The following is a 19,758-nucleotide window of genomic DNA, read 5'->3' as shown; positions in this document are numbered from 1 at the left end:
AGAGCCTGCTTGGGATTTTCTTTCTCTCCCTCTCTCTCTGCCTCTCCCCTGCTCACGCTGTTTCTCTCTCGAAATAAATAAACTTAAAAAATTTTTAATATTTATTTCACTATTAAAATTTTTTTTAATGTTTATTCATTTTTGAGAGAGAGAAGAAAGAGGGAGACAGTGCGTGAGTGGGGGAGGGGCAGAGAGCGGGAGATACAGAATCTGAAGTGGGCTGCAGGCTCTGAGCTGTCAGCACAGAGCCCAACACGCAGCTTGAACTCCCGAACTGCGAGATCATGACTTGAGCCTAAGTCGGACACTCAGCCGACTGACTGAGCCATGCCAGTGCCCCTAGTGTTTATTTATTTTTGAGAGGGAGAGGAAGAGAGTGTAAGCAGGGGAGGGGCGGAGAGAGAGAGAGGGGATCTGAAGTGGGCTCTGTGCTGTCAGCGGACAGCCTGATGTGGAGCTCCAACCCACCAACTGTGAATTCATGACGTGAGCTGAAGTTGGATGCTTTATCAATTGAACCACCCAGGCACCCCATTTTTAAATTTAAATTAAATTAAATTAATTTTTTTTTTTTTTAGAAAGCTTGCACACCCACAAGCAGGGGAGGGGCAGAGGGAGGGAATCTTAAGCAGGCTCCACGGTTAGTGTAGAGCCCAACACAGAGCTCAATCTCACAACTATGAGATCATGACCTGAGACGAAAACAAGAGTCAGATGCTTAACCTACTGAGCCGTGTTTTTTGTTTTGTTTTGTTTAATTAAAAAAAATTTTTTTAAGTAGGCTCCACACAAGAGTCACATGCTCTACCCACTGAGCCAACCAGGCACCCCTGTTTTTTGAGTTGTATGAGTGCTTTGAATATCCTGGATATTAAACCCTCGTCAGATAGATGACTTGCAAATATTTTCTCCTTTCTCATCGGTTGCTTTTCACTGTGTTGATGGTGTCCTTTGAGGTATAAAAGTTTAAAATTTTGATGTGGTTTGCTTTTTTTCTTTTGTTGCATGTGCTTTGGGTGTAATATCCAAGAAATCATTGCCAGTTCTAATGTAAACTTTTTCTCCTATGTTTTCTGCTAAAAGTTTTACAGTTTAGGTCTTTGTATTTGATCTGTTTTAACTTAATTTTGCACATGGTGTATAGTAAGTCTTCAACATCATTCTTCTGCATGAGGCTATCCCATTGCCCCAGCATCATTTGTTGAAAAAACTGTCATTTTCCAATTGAATGGTCTTAGCATCTTTGTCAAAATCAATTGACCATATATGGGAAGGTCTATTTCTGTGCTGTCTATTCTATTACTATGGTCTTTATGTCTGTCTCCACCACTGTTTTGATTATCATAGCTTTGTGGTAAGTTTTAAAATCAGGAAGTGTAAGTCCTCTAACTTTTTTCGTCTTTTTCTAGATTGTTTTGACTAATCAGTGTTCCTTGAGATTCCATATGAATGGCATTAAATCTGTGTATCACATTGGGTAGGTAGTATTGGCATTTTAACAATATTGTCTTCCAATTCATGAACACAGATGTCTTTCCATTTATTTGTGTCTTCTTTAATTTCTTTCAGCAACATTTATAGTTTTTAGTGTACAAGTCTTTTGCCTCCTTGGTAAAGTCTGTTCCTAAGTATTTGATCCTCTATAATGCTATTATAAATGGAATTATTTTCTTAATTTCCTTTTTTGATTGTTCATTGTTAGCATGTAGAAAAATAACTGCTTTTCATGTGTTGATTTTGTATCCTTCCAACTTCGCTGAATGTGTTTATTAGTTCTAACAGTATTTTTGTGGAATCTTTAGGGTTTTCTACATATAGAATCATGTCATCTGTGAACAGAGATGGCTTTACTTATTCTTTCCCAATTTGAGCTCCTTTTATTTCTTTTTCTTGTCTAACTGCTTTGGCTAGAACTTGTAATACTCTGTTGGATAGAGTGGCAAATGCAGGCATCTTTGTTTTGTTCCTGATCTTAGGATACGTTTTTCAATCTTTCACCATTAGATATGCTGTTAGCTGTGGGCCTATCATATATGGCCTTTATTATGTTGAGACAGATGCCTTTTATTCTTAGTTTGTTGCGTATGACTGAGATGTAACTTAACATACCATACAATTCATCCACTTAAAGTATACAATACAGTGTTTTTTAGTATATTCACAGGGTCCTTACACCTTTTTTACCCTCTGCTTATCTCAGACTGGTTGGATAATAGTTTTCATGTGCATGAAGACTTGCTGGAAGGTAGAAGGCTGCATCTTTTTGTAATTTTAGAACATCATACTTTTGGAATAATGTCACCCATTGTTTGAAGAGTTGGGACTCATTTCTTTTGAACACCGACTCAGTGCTGACTTCATATGAATATGCAACTTAGGCTCCTGTGGGGCTGCTCCCAGTGTCATTGACACCTGCAGGTGACATAGCTCCCAAGTGTGGGTAATGGATCCTCTGGGTGCTTTACCCTTAGTTCATCCACTTGGATCTGCAAGTTGACCCTAGAGTTTATGTAAAGGCTTCCAGGCCATCCACTGGTAACCACTATCCCATCTATGGGGCAGAGAGTTTATAGGAGGGTGTTGAGGGCTAGCTTCTGGAAAAGGCTTCCACAGTGCAGAAGCCTAAGCAAGTTGTGTTTGAATACTTGTGCCTTAGTAGTTCCTCATTCCCATGGAAGCTTGTGGAATTAAACTCTTGTTGCTGTGGCCAAGCTGTTTGACCTTCCCTATTTGCATTGACCTTAAGTGGTCAAGGGTCATCTAGGAAACATGTGCTCCAAACACAAACCCTCATCTTAGTGTCAGGAAGCCTGCATGCCAGGGATGGGATAACATGTAGTATTGAGCAGAGGCTCAGGCCCCTCCAAACAGGGCAGGGTAAGTGGGTCGACATCCAAGTCAGGGAAATCCCTGGTTATGTTGTACATGATTATGTTGATTAATGACTTCAGGGCAGTTGAGGTCATTTGCTGCTTGGTCAGCTGAGGCATTAAGAGAATAGAGACCAGCTTTTGGTGGCCTCTACCATATAAAGTAAGGAAGCTGATTATTTGGGCTGCTGTTTTTCCAGGAAAAAGTACAGGTTTTAATCTAATGGGAATCCTGCCAGCAGTCTTACACAGCTTCTCCCAGTGGTTCTTCAAGGTCCTTTTTTGGCAGGAGGTAGCAGGCAGTTTGAGAGCCTGGGTCCTTTGAACTGTGCAAGTCCCTCTTTGAAGTGCTGTTCCTTTCCCTTCCCTTCTCTTTCCCCTAACTTCTGAAGGCCAAGTTATCAGGGTCATGTGTTAGTTGGTGTCCTTTCCTGGTTCCTGCCAGCATGATGGGGTAGCTGGTTTCAGAGGAAGATGTGTGGGTCAGAGCCTTCCTTCCTTGCTTGATCCGATCTTTATTTGGATGGTAGAGGCTGCTCCCCCAAAACCCAGTGGCACAGCCAGCCAGAGAAGGGCAAAGGGGCATTACTGCAGATGAAGGACTTGCAGAGACAGTAGCACCATATTGTGGGAACTCTGGTAGTGGTAGAAACAGGTACATAGGTGCATGGAGCATGTCAGGGGTAAAAAAGAAATAGTCCAAGATGAGGAAATGTATGTGGAAGTGTTCCTTGCAGAATCATTTACAGTAGGGAACAGTTGGAATGTAAATGTATAGCCACTTGGAAGTGGTCAAAATAAGACAACCCCGTGTAATTGCTTTAAAAAACATTTTTTTGTGTGTGGTAAAATACACATAACAATATTGACCATTTTAACCGTTTTAAAGTGTAAGTTCAGTGACATGACCTGCAACCATAAAGTTAAACCTCAGCCCTCTTAGTTGGTGTTTTTAGTATTCTAAGCTTCTCAACTACCTGTTGGCACTCACATGTAGTTGATATCAGGCATCATGTGTGAGTTTCTACTATTTAACTCTTAGAAGGTAATGACTTGTTTCTCATATTTAAGTTCTTGGGGAAATACCTGTTTCCTTGTACACTATAAACAGGCTAGAAAACCCTGTTCATTTCCTTTTCTTTCTTTCTTTTTTTTTTTACATGTATTTATTTTTGATAGAAACAGAGCACAAGTGGGGGAGGGGCAGAGAGAGAAGGAGACACAGAATCTGAAGCAGGCTCCAGGCTCCGAGCTGTCAGCACAGAGCCCGACCCAGAGCTTGAACTCACAAACCATGAGATCATGACCTGAGCCGAAGTCGGATGGTTAACCGACTGAACCACCCAGGTGCCCCTGTTCATTTCCTTTTCTGGCCTGCCCACTCATGAGTGCCACTGAGACATCTTTGACAGAGGTGTGCAGCATGGGCCCTGCCTTGCTGTGGGTAGCTTAGTTGTTTAGGTACCTGGGTAGGAGGAGTGGGGTTGGGGGGTGTCTCTCAGGGACTTAAAACACCCTCCCCCTAACATTGGATGATCAGGGAGGTCAGCAGTGAATGTATGCAGTGAGGGTAATGAGTTTGGAGATACCCAGAGAAGAAGCCCCGTAGGAGGGGTCTTGACAATCCTGTGTAAAAGTACATTACATGGCTGTGCTTTTTCCATGTCTTGGTCCTTGTTGAAGAGTGGCATGTCCCCATGGGCTTGATCTTGTATTGCTCTGCCACGTACAGGATTGAACTACTTACCTTAGGCACTTCTTAGGGACAGATTCCACCACCTTAGCCGGAGCCAGAAACCAAGGGACTGGAAGCAGTGATTTCAGGAAACTTTCCTCTGAAACTGAAGGCAGTGGTTCCTGGGTACAGATACCACCTCTTGTTTCTCCAGCTACTTAAGGCATTGAGATGATTTTCATTAGAAAATCAAAATGTGGGCCCCTGGGTGGCTTAGTCAGTTGGGCATCTGACTCTTGATTTTGGCTTGGAGTCATGATCCCAGGGTCATGGGATCGAGCCCCATGTCAAGCTCCATGCTGAGTGTGGAGCCTGCTTAAGATTCTCTCTCTTCCTCTTCATCTGCTCCTGCCCTGATTGTTCTCTCTGTCTCTGTCTCTCTGTTTCTCTCTCAAATTAAAAAAAAAAAGAAGGAATCAAAATGTGAAGGTTCTTTAAGAACCACTAGTGTGTTAAGAGTCACTATATTCATTGCTTGTCCTATTTTTCTTTTCCCAAGAAATATTTTAGAAGGGAGATACATAATCATTTGCTAACAAAAACTTTTATGTGTGTGATTTTTTTGAAGGTACATGGGAATAGGACTCTCAGCTCAAGGCGTCAACATGAACAGACTTCCTGGTGAGTCACTGGTTAAGAGAATATTTGTTTTGCTCTCCTTATCCATTCTATGATGAGAATCATGGTGGCAGCCAAGAAGCTAGAGAGCTTTTCTGGCTGCCCACTCAAAGCTAGGCCATTGGGTGGAAGATCCTGAAAGTTGGCCATGGCTGGGATGGTATGGGCTTCCATTCCAAAAAATTAATTGGCAAGTGATTGTCATTCATGGAATTTGCAGTCAAAACCAAGCAACCTGAGCTTGCTCCTAGTGGGGATATGCCTTAGTAGCTCTTCCTCCCATTGACCTTTGACCAGCCTGGGACTCTGGCAGCATATATAGAGAGGAAGGCTGTTGCCAACACTGGCTTTTTTGTTATTTTACCATATTAATGATCAGAGTCTTTAAGTGACCTCCCACTTGGGTTACAGTTGAGGCAGTTTCTTTCCTTTTTTTTTTTTTTTTAATGCTTATTTATTTTGAGAGAGGGAGAGAGAGCATGTGAACAGAGAGGGGCAGAGAGAGAGACACACACAAACACACACACACAGAATCCCAAGCCGGCTTCTTACTATCAGCACAGAGCCCAATGCAGGGCTTGAACTCATGAACTGTGAGATCATGACCTGAGCCGAAATCAAGAGTTGGACACTTAACCGACTGAGCCACCCTGGCGCCCCGAGACAATTTCTTAATAAATAAGAGGATTTGTGCAAGACTTAGGTTGGCAGTCAGCAACCTCAGATTTGAGGAATGCTCTGGGCCCCACAGATAGTCCTTCTTTACTACCTAAGCACCCTTTCAGCTATTTTCTGCCCAGTAGCTCATGCCTAATCCTGGGCTCTGTATAGTTGAGGTGATAGAAACCTCTCCCAGAAGCTGATGAGTTCCAGAAGATGGTCCTAAGTCCATTTGTCCCTTCAGTGGCATAAGTGACATGGTACAAGCTGCCCCAACACCAGCATGGAGACAGGCAAAGTCCCTATGTTTTGGCCCTGGCCCTCTCTAGTGTTTGTGCCTTGGACACAAGAAGGCAACTGTTTTTTTTCCAAAAAGAGAGCAGCACTTAAAAGTTTCATCTTTTCCCATCTATGTTTAATATCACTCACAGATTTTTTTTCTCACTGACTAATTTCAAGTACTTGAAATCTACACTTATTCAGGATTCAGCTAATTGTCAGGAGTCTGACATTTTTTTAGCTTTGATCTGAGTAAAAACTGTCCTTGAGTTATTAACCAGAGTGCGTGTGGCATGTTTGGCTTTTGTGTAGCATGCAGCTGTGATCTTTGTTATGTAAGCCACTGGCCTGGGCTGACTACATGTGTCTATAGTGTTGGTAGCTCTGCCTCTTAGTAACCAAGGAGCTTAGAAAAATAATTCCCCATCAAGGGTAAACTGATTGTTAATCTTTTTCGTATTCCAGATATGCTCTTTGAACTTTTGCACTGCTTTAGTGGCAGAGAAAAGAGGCTTTCATAGGCTTTCATACAGAAGTAACTATTAGAATCAGTTATTACACGGCACTTAAGCAACCATGAACACTGACTGGTTAAATGAATTTTTGTTAATCCACAGAAAAGAATACAATGCCGCCATGAAGAGAATGAGGAAGCTTTTTAGGTACTTATTTGGAGCAATCTCTAGAATATATTGTTAAGTTGAAAATATAAGGCATAGAACAGAATTTAATATGCTACCAGATATGTAAAAATAAAAAAGGCAAAATGACCATACCTATACCTGCTTGTACCTGTACCTGCTTGTACATGCGTAAGATACCTTTGGAAAGTTACAGGAAAACTTGTAGTATTGTCTGTCCCTTGGGAAGGGACAGGGTGGCTAGAGATAGGACTGGGAAGGAAATTTTTCACTTTCAAAGTTTTCAAATTTTCTTTCTTGTGAGTATATTATCTGTTTAAATAGAAATAAAGCAAAATGAACAAAAGCAAATGCCTTTCTATCAAGAAGTCTTGATGTCTGTCTTTCAGGTGGTTTTGGAGTGCAGTCTTTTACCATGTGCTAGGCATGGTATTGTAAGTTCCACATTCACATCCTTCTTTAGTAAGAACCGTTTTTGCATGGCTCATTGGGTTTGGGATCCATGGAGTGGAGCAGATTGGGGGTGGGGAGTGCTTCAAGGTCTACCTGGGCTGATCTGAATCTCAAATTTTGAGTTGGAGCCATATGGAGCTGGCTTGGTCTGTTTGCCTTGTTCATAAGATGGGGTTTTTGACTCCCTCTGGGCCTGTTGGAGGCCAGCTGCTGATCATGTGCTTTGACATTGGTTTTTCTTGTTTTGTCTTTTAATGTTTATTTATTTTTGTGTGTGTGAAAGAGAGAGCGAGAATGAGCAGAGGAGGGGCAAAGAGATAGGGAGACAGAGGATCCGAAGTAGGCTCCAGGCTCTGAGCCATCAGCACAGAACCTGACTTGGGGCTTGAACTCGCAAACTGACTGAGCCAACTGACTGAAAGTTGGATGCTTAACTGACAGAGCCACCCAGGAACCCTTTGGTGTTGTTAATACAACATTGTAGGGAAATCCATTTTGGGCCCTTGTGAAGTCAGACCCTGTCCAGGCACAGGGTGTGGGTCAGTAGGGAGAAGGGGCTTAGAGACAGTGGATGAGGTGTTAATCCCCACACTAACACATCAGGAGAGTTGGCACTTTTTTTAGCATCCCTCACTGGTGGATGTCTTGTTTGGCAAGAGAAAGGGGCCTCTGTGGGTATTGCTTCTGTTTTCATTTCACTCTGCCTGCCAGCGCCTGAGGGCTTTCCTTCCTGCCCTGATAATCTCCCTGATTATTCCTTAAGGTGGAAAGTAAGAATCAGATTGCAGCTAGATAGGGATTCTTCCTGGGAAGGATGGATGCCTCTGGCTTTCCCAGGTTACAGGGCTGGCTAAATGGCTGGGCAGAGCTAGTACTGGACAGATGTAGGGATAGAGGGGTGGCACTCTTAGGAATGATGGTGGGCCTGCCATTGTTCATCTCATTGCTGGATTTGGAAGATGAGAATCCCCTTTGGCACTTGCCATTTTCTGGGATCACTTTTTTCTTTTTTGGTGGGGGGGTGTTAATGAGCATACATCCTCCATAACTGAAAGTATCATCATTCATGAACAGTTGGACCTGAAAGTACTAGCATGTATTCCAGCAGGGACATGATATGGAGGATGACAGTAACTGAGGCCTTTCTGCCAGTTACTTCTGATTTCCAAGAGACCCTTGGTTGCAGTGAAGGCTATTTAGACTGCTTGGATGTATGGATGGTAGGAGGGGAGTGATGATGATGGTCTAGGCTGGGTCTGGAATTTGAGACTTTGGTGTTAACTTCAGATGAGATGTTTGAGGGTATATGTACCTTCTTGATAGATACAGGTGTGTTTGGTGGAGGGTAGTGGTTGGGGTGGTTACTGCAGCTTCAGAGTGGTGTTGAGAGACAAATAGGAGTTTGCCAGGTGGGTCTGGGTACAGTAAGGCCTGTGAGTAGATCTATAAGTTGTCTAGTGCAATGAGATGGCTTCCTGGTCACAGGATGAACCCGTTGAGGGATGAGTCTTATGTTCCTCGTCAAGGGGACTGGACATCTTTATTTAAGGAGTGCGGGCTGCAGGAGTATTTTGAGCATAGACAAATGTGATCAGATTTGCTAATTGTACAGGAGACCTTCTAGAGGGGTAGAGGCTGAGCTTGGCCTCCTGGGCAGTAAGAACTGTTAAGAGCTTAAGCATGTGATGGGACTTCAGGAGGTGCTAGATGATGGTTTAAAAAAAAAAAAAAAAAAAAAAGGATTCCTTTCCCTTATTCTGAAATATTTAACTGGAAGCATTTAATCAGAAGTAAACAGTTATATTTATAAATGCCTTAAGTGTGTATTTTGAGATAACACAGTATATCATGTTTAGTTAAGAAGACTCCTACTAGGTCATTGGGAGGGGTTCCTTATTTTCATGGCTATATGTAGATTACTTTCAATTTGTAAGTTTAGAAAAATTTATCAGTGAATCCGTCAGGGCTGAGTGATCTTTGGGGGAGGACTTTTTTGAAAAACTCCCTTCCTGTCTTGTTAGCTTGTTCACGTAACTTTCTTGTGGCATCACTTTCAGTATATTGTGCTTTGGCCATCTGTGATTCTCTTTATAGGAAAATGGCTATGATTTTGATTAATTATCAAAACCTATAAAAAATCTCCATCATCTTTTAGATTAATTGAATCCATTTTGTTAATAAATTTTTTTTTAATGTTTATTTTTGAGAGAGAGAGAGAGAGAGCAAGCAAGGAAGGGGCAGAGAGAGAGAGGGAGACACAGAATCCAAAGCAGGGTCCAGGCTCTGAGCTGTCAGCACAGAGCCCATTGTGATGCTCGAACTCATGAACTGTGAGATCATAACCTGAGCCAAAGTCAGACGCTTAACTGACTGAGCCACCCAGCACCCCTTGTTTATTTTTAGAGAGAGAGAGAGAGAGCGCGTGAGTGGAAGAGGGGCAGGGAGAGTGGGAGACAGAATCCCAAGCAGGCTCCACACTCTCAGCGCGGAGCCAGATATGAGGCTCGTTCCCACAAACCGTGAGAGAGGAAGAGAGGGAGAATTCCAAGCAGGCTCCATGCTGCCAGCACAGAGCCCAACTTGGGGCTTGAACTCAATGAAACTGTGAGATCATGACCTGAGCCTAAACCAACAGTCGGATGCTTAAGTGAGCCACCCAGGCACCCCGATTCTGACTTTTCTATGTCCTTGCCAATACTTGTTATTTTCTTTTTGTTTGATGTCCAAGAAGTATTTTTAATTTTAACTTTTTAATATTTTAGTTAATATTAACAGTGTTAATATATATTACTTATATATAACATCCAGTGCTCATCACAACAAATGCCCTACTTAATACCCATCACCCACCTAGCCCATCTCCCACCCTCCATCAACTCTCAGCTTGTTCTCTATTGTTAAGAGTCTCTTGTGGTCAGGGCACCTGGGTGGCTCAGTCAGTTAAGCGTCTGACTTTGGCTGAAGTCATGATTTCGTGGTTCATGGGTTCAAGCCCTGCTCTGTGCTGACAGCTCAGAGCCTGGAGCCTGCTTTGGATTCTGTGTCTCCCTCTCAGTCTGCCCCTCTCCCCCCCACCTCAAAAATAAATAAACATTAAAAAGTCTCTTGTGGCTTCTTTTCCTTTCTTTTCTCCCCCTTCCCATATGTTATCTGTTTTGTTTCTTAAATTCCACATAGGAGTGAAATCATATATTTGTCTTTCTCTGACTTATTCTGCTTAGTGTAATACATTCTAGTTCTGTCCACATCATTAAAAATGGCAAGATTTCATTTTTTGATGGCTGAGTAATATTCCATTGTGTGTATGTACTGTATGTGTATATATACACATACACACGTACACTACATCTCTGTGTGTATATGTATGTGTATGTATATATGCATACATATACGTATGTACGTATACACACACACACACACACACACACACACACACTACATCTTCTCTGTATGTTAGGGCTCAGTGTTGTTGAACCAACTATAGGCTCACATTTAGTCATGTGAGGAAACAGACCTTTAGGGTTGTGGTCAGCTTGTGGAGCAGTATGTAGCTCAGTGGTTAAGAGCATGGACTCTGGAGCCACCCTCTGCATTTGTATCCTGGCATCCCGAGATAAGTTACTTAACTTCTCTGTGCTCAGTTTTCCTTATCTGTAAAATGGGAGTGATATTAGTACTTAACTCTTATATGGAATGGTTATGAGAATTTAGTGAATTAATTCCTATAATGTGCTTAGAATAGTGCCTGATAAAAAGAGGGGTACTGGGGCACCTGGGTGGTTCCGTCAGTGAAGTGTCTGACTCTTGATTTCAGCTCAGGTCATAATCTCACCCTGCTTTGGGCTCTGTCCCGAGTGTGGAACCTGCCTAAGTTTCCTTCCTGTCCCTCTTTCCCTATCCCATATGCACGGGGTGGGGGGAGGGGGGGCTTTCTAGTTCCCCCGCTTTCCCCCCCTCAAAAAAAGGGGGAGCATGCATGTTAGCTTTTGTTGTAATTGAAAAAAAAGTATTTTTTTCTACCTGAGGAAGAAAGTATCTATACATTTAAAATTTTTTTTACAGGAGTGCCTGGGTGTCTCAGTCAGTTAAGCATCCGACTTTGGCTCAGGTCATGATCTCATGGTTTGTGGGTTCGAGCCCTGTGTCAGACTCTGTGCTGACAGCTCAGAGCCTGTTTCGGATTCTCTGTCTCCCTCTCTGCCCCTCCCCCACTCATGCTTTGTTTCTCTTTTTCTCTCAAAAATGAACATTTAAAAAATTTTTTTTAAAAATAAAGTTTTCAAATGTTTGTATATCAGAGTACAGTTAGATGTAATTGAAACAGTATTTTCTGTCAGTGCTTGTGTTTTCTGTATTTGAGTAACCATGTTTAGTACCTGCTAGCTGGACTTGAATTATGGAGGGTGAAGATGGTACAGCAAACAAAGTCAGGAAGTTGGTATTTCAAGTATTTTCTTGTAGGCTTTCCTTTCCTGGCTCAGCCAGGACATCTTTGCCTCTAGGGCTGTCACGAGTAGAGAATAGCCACTCTAGGGGTCTCACTTAGCCCTGGGGCAGATGATAACAGAGAGTACCTCTTGTATGAGATTGTGGTGGTCGGACTTTCCCAGGAGCATATGGACATGCCTTAGCTTGCATGGTTAGAAGTTTCTGTTGGAAGATGTGGAACTTTTGATGTTTACCTTTTGTAAGACTTTTTGGCCACTGTTAAGTGTGAAACCAAGGAACACTTGTGGTCCAAAATAAGAATGTCAGAATCCTTGGCCAGATGCCTTGAAAGCAGGGCAGGATGATCTATCTACAGGCGGGTGAGTACCTGCAGCCCAACCCTCCCATCATTGAGCTGGCAGCAAGCAGCATAGACTGGGATCCCTGGATTGAAGAAGCAAGGAGAAAAAGTCAGGGTTGTGGATAGAGTTTTGGGCTGCTTCTAATCTTGGGTGCTTTGAGGAGGGTGAGGATGGGATAGATCTTCCTTTTGTGCCTAGCCCCATCTGCCTCATAGCTGGGCAGCTGATAATTTCCTCCTTGCCATTTCTGTGGAGGAGGCAGGTGTTTTCTTGGTGTGGCATATATTACCTTAATTACTGCAATCCTACAAAGGAGAACCCTTGGGGCACACTTTCTTCGAACTGTTGTAAAAGAAGCAGCTAGAAGAACCACAGCTGGGGACTGGGGGTGGGGGAACATGTCTCCTGAAGCAGATGGCACCTTGCAATGAGGCCCTGGTAGGGGGGTTGGAGGGTAGTAAGGGGACTGTGTGCCTTGCTCCCACAGGATGGTCATGTTCAAGTAAGCATCTTTTCCCCCACCTAGGGCTTGCCTTGCCTAAGCCTGCCCTGAATGGTCTGTTAGGAGCATGTCCCTGGGACTGTTTGTGTCCTGATCTCTGTGGCTGGGGCCTGATTCTACTGGGTGGGACACTTTCTGCAAACAGCTGATATTTCACATTTGCACGTGTCATGGGAGAGGAACAGCAGATAGCAGAGAAGAGGGCAGAACATGGGTGTTTGTGCCAGGTTCACAAGTACAGAGGCTAGCCCCTGTCAGTATGACAGGCACTGACAATAAGTAACAAGGTGTTCAATATCCTTTCTTTCTGCCCTCGTATCTTGTAGCATAAGGTGCCTATTCAGAGCAAATATCAATAGCAGTGGCTTTGCTCAGTCCCTCCGTGAGTCCAGTTGGGTGAATTGAACCATCAAAGCCCCACTGGAAATCTGGGTGTGCCTTCTCCTAACCCTGGTAGAGCACCTGGGAATAGTCCTCTGCAACACTGGCATGATTGTAGATACCATACAAGCCTCCCAAGTGAGTATCAGCTTAGGCTGGTAAAGGGAAGAGGCTGACTGGTGATGGCCTTGCAGTTCAAGCCTATAAGGTGCCTCAAAGTAGCCCTGCCTAGAAAAGTCAGGCAGCCAGGAGATTCTCTGAAACCAGGGGAACAGCTGCTCAGGACCGCAGCTGTGGGAAGAATAGGTTGGGGTTTGTGTGCATGGTGCTGCCCAGCCCCTCACTGCCTTGATCATTTTGTTTTGTCTCTGTCTGAGATATCCTTGGAAAGTGACCTGGAGGGGAGTGGAGGGGTAGATACCCACGTTCCACTGGGAAGTCCAGAGCAGAGGGTGGTTTGACAGTTGGGGCCCAAGGGCCAGGTAGCTGTACAAAATCCCTGGTGGTTTCCATAGATGTTAATGGTGCCAGTGCTTTAAGACCCACCGTAGTCCCTACTGCAGAGCTGCTTTCATGTAAGAGGCTCTCTGCTTCCCTGCCACTCCTTCCTGAGCCAGCAGTGGCCTTGGCTCCATGGCCAGTTGAATCATGGTCCTTTTCTGTGGGCCTCTTTTCTCACTCACAGGAAGACCTGTATTAAGTTCTTTGAGGTAACAGGTTTCATCGACAGCAGAAGGGCCAGCTCTGAAACCTGAGTTTGTCAGTGTCTGAAAACAGAGATTCTCAAGTGTCCTCTGGTGTGGTTGGAGCCTGGGGCCACATCAGGGTGGAGCTGAGTGTAGACTAGTTACTGCTCAATCCCTTGCCTTACTAGTGTTGGGCAGGAATCTGTATCTAGGGGTCCTGGAAATACTGTACTACTATGCCTGAGTCTCCTTTTGGGAAGGGTTTTGCACATGCCATCTCTCAGGATCTGGCAATGTGTGCAAAGTCACAGGCTCCTACACTACCAAGGGTCAGCCATCCACTGACTTTCCCCTGAGGTTCAAAAGAAGTTCAGTGGAGACAAGGAGAAGCCAAACCTGGCTCCAGAGGAAAGATACCAAGGTCTCAGAGCTGAGCTTGCTCCTCGGTCTTGTGGGACAGTGCTACACCTTTCCATAGCCTGATTCAGCATAGTAGATGACAGACCTAGCCTGTCCTGTGGGATCCTGAGATACAGGCCGGTAGCTCTGTTAGATATGGCAGATACTACTTGAGCCATGTTCTAGCCAGACCCAGCTATACCCGTCCTGGCTTCCCTGGGCCTCCCTGGCCATCAGGTATCTGTTTCTTTTGGGGTAGAGAAAAGGTATGACTCATGGAAGGCTGCTTTTATGCAGGTGCTGGCTATGTAGCCTCTCACCTTGCCCATGGTTTTGAGCTGACACCTGTCCCTATCTCAGTATAGGGCCTGGGTACCCCTGCGAGGGCAAGCTCCACCTGGTATCAGTCCCTGGTGTCACCAGCTACCTACCTGCAGAGAACCTTTTTCTCCTGCTCTCCTTACCTTGACTTCCATGCTGAGCAGACCCCCAGGGTACCCCTGACCCCTCTGGCCTGGAGCCGCCAGAGGCATAGCCCTAGGGTTGTGTGGATCCTGTTCCTTGGTTCCATGGTTCTGAGAGCTTGGGGTAACAGCCATGTGAGTACCAAAATGGACCCTCTGTAATGTCACTGCACTGTCTGCTGAGTGAAAAGATCTCTTTCGCTTTCCCATTGTCCATTGCTGAGCTGCTCCAGGCAGTGGATCCTATCATATTTTTTAAAGATACTTGAGGTTTGGGGAAAAGCATTTATCTGATAGATTCCAGGGAGGGATGCCTCTGAGGAAGTGACCATCTTTGAGAAGCAGCCCTGCCAGGAGGTCTCCCAAGGCACATGTGCTCTCTCTACAGCAATCCCAGGCTCAATAAGCACCCTGACCAAGCTAGTCCAGCACCTTTCCTCCATAGCCAGTCTCATAAGTGACATTTTGAGAGCCACCGGGGATGGTTGTTGAGCTCTGTCAAGTGCTCTGAAGGCCAGATGGCCTCCCCGGGAAACCGGGGACAGGCAAGAGTGGAGCAGGCCTGGGGCTGCCATTGCTGGGTGTTAGTTAGGAGAGGTGGGTGGTGACCAGTTCCATCCCTGCTTGCTCCCTCAGGGAAGAAGGAAGTACGAAGTCTGAAGTGCCTAGGATTCACCATGGAACTGGTATTAGAAATGGAGAGGGAAGAGAAATTCGAGGGTGAGTGCCTCCTTTGGGCTGGTATTCCCTAGCCATTCTTGTTTAATTCTCTCACCAACCCTGAAAGAGTTCAGTCAAGAGAATTCAGCGGGCCAAGTGATAGAACTGGGATTCAAACCCAAGTCTGTCTAGTCCCAAAGCCCAATGGTGACTGGGACCCATTTCTTGGGGAGAGATGGCTGCCGTGGTGGCATGGAGGCCAAGGCTCAGGCTTACTTTGTGAGGCGTGGGCTAGACTCTGTGTGCTGGCTAGCCACAGGCCAGGACTAGAACCTCCTGGGCAGGCACAGCACCAGCCCCCTTCCAAGATTCTGTGTTAATGTGCTGAAGATGCAGAAAGAAGTCTTTCTACTTGGCAGTGGGAGTCCTCTCCAATTGCTAGCTTCTTGGGACTAAGGCCCCTGACATGTCCTGGCAGATGGAAGTTGCAGTGGGTGGGCTCCTGGAGCAATTGTGTTGGAGTCCCTGGCACCCCCATGGGAGTCTTCTACCTCCAGGTCATTGTAACCAGGGATGGCATCTGGGAGTGCCAAGATGATGAACCATTTCCTTTCCTCAGCTGCCCCCACACTTCTGTGATAGAGACTTCCCCTCTGAGTGATCATGGAAGGGGAAGTGGGTGGTGCCAGAACATCGGAAGTGGGCACCTAGGGCTCCCTGGCCCAAATGTGGCTTGGCTTCCCCTTGCATCACTGGCATCTAATAGGTGTCTGACATGGCAAGGGGTAGGCTTTTCTGTGTGGGCACCCATAGGCTGGCTACCCATTCGTTCTCTCTGGGAGTGTCAAGGCTCATTCTCTTTGGAGAGGGAAGAATGATTAGTTGGGTGGCTCTTCTGTCAGAGTGTTTTCCCCATTGTATGGTCTCAGCTATCCTCTGACTCAGAGACACCTGGATCTGACTTCCTACAGGAGGGTGTGGTGGTCCAGGCAGCTGTGCCCCCTTGTTTTCTTCCGGCCCTAACCTCTCATTGTCCTCTCAGACAGCTCGTTCCAGCCCTGTGATAAATGTGACAACTCTCATTCCCGGGCCTATCACCCCAGCTTCACACCAAGCCCATCCAAAGAGGGTGATTGCTCCTGCTGCCAACTTAGAAAGCTGCTGACTTTGGGTCCAGAAGTTCTGTTTGGGGTTCTCTTCTGAAGCAGAGGGTGGTGGGGCTGGAGGGGAGGCTTACCCAGAGGTGTGGGAGTGACCATAGCTGCTGGACACTCTTAATGGGGAAGGGGACTTAGAACCATGGACTCTTCCAGAGCTGGCAGAGGTATTTACATCTGCTTCCTTGTTTCATAGATGAGAAAACTGAAAAGTTAAATGACTTACCCAGGTGTAGAGCCAGGTCTCCAGCCTATCGGTAGTCTTCTTGCCAGGACCCAGAAGTAGCTTCGTCATTAGTCTGTGTAAGTGGGGGCATGATGCAGGCAGACAGCTCTAATTGCTTTGCTTTTCTTACAAAGAAAAATGACAACAAAACTCCTTACACTCAAGCCTAGGATTGCCCACAGGCAGTGTGTCACAATATGGTCTGATCATTGACAGTCTTGTATTTCAGGCTTCTTGCCATCCCTTGACTACATTTCCCTTTTTATTTCAACAAACATTTCTTGAGCATGTACTCTGGGCCAGGTGTTATGCAAGGTGAACAAAAAGATGCTTAGATGTGGCCCCGATAGCCAGAGAACTTTGGTTGCTTCAAGGGAGAGAAGCCCAGGGCGCCTGGGTGGCTCACTTAGTTGAGTGTCTGATTCTTGATTTCGGCTCATGTCATGATGCCAGGGTTATGGGATCGAGCCCTGCATCAGGCTCTGTGCTGAGCCTGGAGCCTGCTTAAGATTCTCCCTCTCCCTCTCCCCAGCTTGCCCTTCCTCCCTCTCCCTCTCTCCCTGTCTCCCTTTCTCCCACTCTCTTAAATAAATAAAATGATTTAAAAAAGAAAAAAACAAAAAGGAGAGAAACCCATCTCTAACCAGCTGGTCAGCCAGAATTCAGGCGGGGCAAACAGAGGAGTGAGGTCTCAGGGATTCAAATGCTGTCTTGGACTTTCTTTCTCTGTCTCTTTCACCTGCTTTGTGCTTACTAGTTTTAGTCTGTCAAACTGGCATTCAACATAAGATTGGAACAATGGCAGCACAGAGCTTTGAGACCCACTCTCCTCCCAGCATCCTTGTAGAAAAATCAGGAAGATCTCTTATTGATCCAGTTTGGGTCAGGGAGGAGGAATTACTAGGATTAGTAGTCCACCCTGGAGACAGAATTGGTGTGGGGGTGGGGGGGGGTACTTCTTAAGAGAAGGTGAGTACTATCCCCTAAAGAAAGGGGGCTGGCAGGCAAATCCTAGCACTCCTTGTTCACCTACCCTACTGCTTGTTCTTGCAGCCTTGGGGGAGGGGTGACAGGAGGCTTTGTGCCCAGGATGGAACTCATCCAGATACCAGTAGGGAGTAGTGTTGGACAGGTCAGCCAAATCTGGAGTTCAGAAACCTTGTAGGGGTTACGTGAAGTGTTTTCTAATGGAGCCCAGTCTTTGAGGAACTCACACTGTTCCACTTTCAGAGCATCTTCCTTTTTCCTGAGATTGAATTGTGGGCCACCTCAAGAAGGAGGAGGTGGTAGCTTCACCCTTGTGGGTACCTGCTTGGTACACACCTGAATGTCCCTCAGAGGAAAGGAGAATTGAGCTTCTGAGAATGTTATCTACAAGACCACAAGCCTTCACGTAGCCTCGCAGTGACTCAGTTTTCTCAACCTTCAGATGGGGATTATTGTACCTGCTGATTGGTTAGAGACTCAGTGTTTCTTCTAAGTAGATCTTAGGGCTCTTTGACCACGCTAATTGCTCCCACCTCACTTGGTAGAGAAGGGAACCTAGGTCCAAGGAAGTGAGTGACTGCTGAGGAACTGCCATCTTGGAGGGACAGGGCTGTATCCAGGACCAGACTGCAGAAGGCTTTCAGGCCATACTGCTGCCCTACCACCAAGGGTGATAGTGTCTCTTTCTAATAGAGGCCAGACTGCCCTCTGCAGTACCCTAGATTGAGACTGACAACCACAGACTATCTACAGAATGTGCAATGGCAATTTGACCTTGGCCTTGTTGGTTTGTCTCCTGTCTGCCTGATTCTTCAAGAATGGCAGGAGAAGTACCTGCTCCTTTCTGCTGTACAGCTTCTCAAGGCCTGGGGAGAAGTTTCATTGAGAGCGGGGTAACTTAATCCGTTTAGAGTAATTTCGTGCCCTTTAACATCTCTTCTTCTATTTTGAGCATCTAGTGCCTTGCTCTGTGTTTGCTCTGCCCTTTCTAGTCTTTGGTCTGAATTTTTCACCAGAAGGAAAAACAGGAAGCCATTGTATCAAGACAACACAGTAGGAAAATCCTCCATTGACTTCATTTAAAATTTTCTGTTTATGCTGTTTGTTTCATGAGTGTTCCCCATCACAATTTTGAGTGTCTGGGATAAGCCACAGTCATTTCACTGGCCTTGTATAGCCACCCACCTACTCAAACTTAACATGTCCAAAAGGCCTGCTCCTTCTGTTAGTAGGTGGTACTACCATTCACCCTTTTGTCCAGGACAGAAACCTGGGAGGCATCCTTGTTCGCTTTCAGACCAGCAGCACACACATCCAGGGAGTCCTGTCAGCTCTGCCACCAGTCTTCTTCTTTTTTTTTTTTTTTTTTTCAACGTTTTTTTTAAATTTATTTTTGGGACAGAGAGAGACAGAGCATGAACAGGGGAGGGGCAGAGAGAGAGGGAGACACAGAGTCGGAAACAGGCTCCAGGCTCCGAGCCATCAGCCCAGAGCCTGACGCGGGGCTCGAACTCACGGACCGCGAGATCGTGACCTGGCTGAAGTCGGACGCTTAACCGACTGCGCCACCCGGGCGCCCCCCACCAGTCTTCTTAAATCTCTCTCTGCTCCAGCCCAACTGGCCGCCTTTTCCTGTTTTTCAGACATGCTGAGCTCATTCACTTTACCCCTCAAGTTCTTTTTTCTTTTTTTGTTTTAAATGTTTGTTTATTTATTTTGAGAGAGAGAGAGAGAGAGAGAGTGAGGAAGTGCATGCGCACACATGCAGGGGAAAGGCAGAGAGAGGGAGATTGAGAACCCCAAGCAGGCTCTGAGCTGTCAGCACAGAGCCCGATGCAGGGCTTGAACTCACGAACCTTGAGGTCATGACCTGAGCTGAAGTCAGATGCTTAACCGACTGAGCCACTCAGGTGCCCTGAAGTTCTTGTTTCTGATTTTCTCATCAAGCATGCCTCTGCTTAGGGATCACTCCTCGGCAAAGACTAACTTGACTACTCCATCCCAGTTAGTCCCTATCCCCACTCCCTTTTCTAGCCCATCACCTTGCTTTGTTTCCTTCAGAGCATGTTTTATCTACCAGGTGTTTTCTTGTTTGCTTATTGGTTTACTTATATATTATGTGTTCTCTGCTGCTTTTCCACCTCCCACCACCCCGTTTGTCAGCTCCATGGAATAGGCAGGCCTTTGTTAGCTAATTGGTGGCAAGTGGGTTGGTTGCTCTTCCTTTCCAGAGAATGAGAAGGTAGCACA

At 45.5% G+C, this 19,758-nt stretch overlaps 1 protein-coding gene across 3 annotated transcripts in view; it reads left to right on the top strand.

The window, feature by feature from the left end:
• Window positions 1-19,758, top strand: part of RANBP10 (RAN binding protein 10) — a 65,631-nt gene that overhangs the window by 18,993 nt on the left and 26,880 nt on the right. For 2 of the 3 annotated variants that reach the window (XM_058706481.1, XM_058706480.1), the window contains exon 3: window positions 5,174-5,226. In XM_058706481.1, coding sequence (XP_058562464.1) covers window positions 5,174-5,226 — 53 coding nt within the window. Of the gene's footprint in view, window positions 1-5,173; window positions 5,227-15,114; window positions 15,199-19,758 lie in introns of all 3 variants that reach the window. The other variant, XM_058706479.1, reaches the window with a different exon arrangement.

Source organism: Neofelis nebulosa, chromosome 17 (assembly GCF_028018385.1).
Source record: "Neofelis nebulosa isolate mNeoNeb1 chromosome 17, mNeoNeb1.pri, whole genome shotgun sequence".
In the NCBI taxonomy this organism is placed as follows: Eukaryota; Metazoa; Chordata; class Mammalia; order Carnivora; family Felidae; genus Neofelis; species Neofelis nebulosa.
Note: the sequence above shows the minus strand (reverse complement) of the source record. Positions and strands in the feature narration are given on the sequence as shown.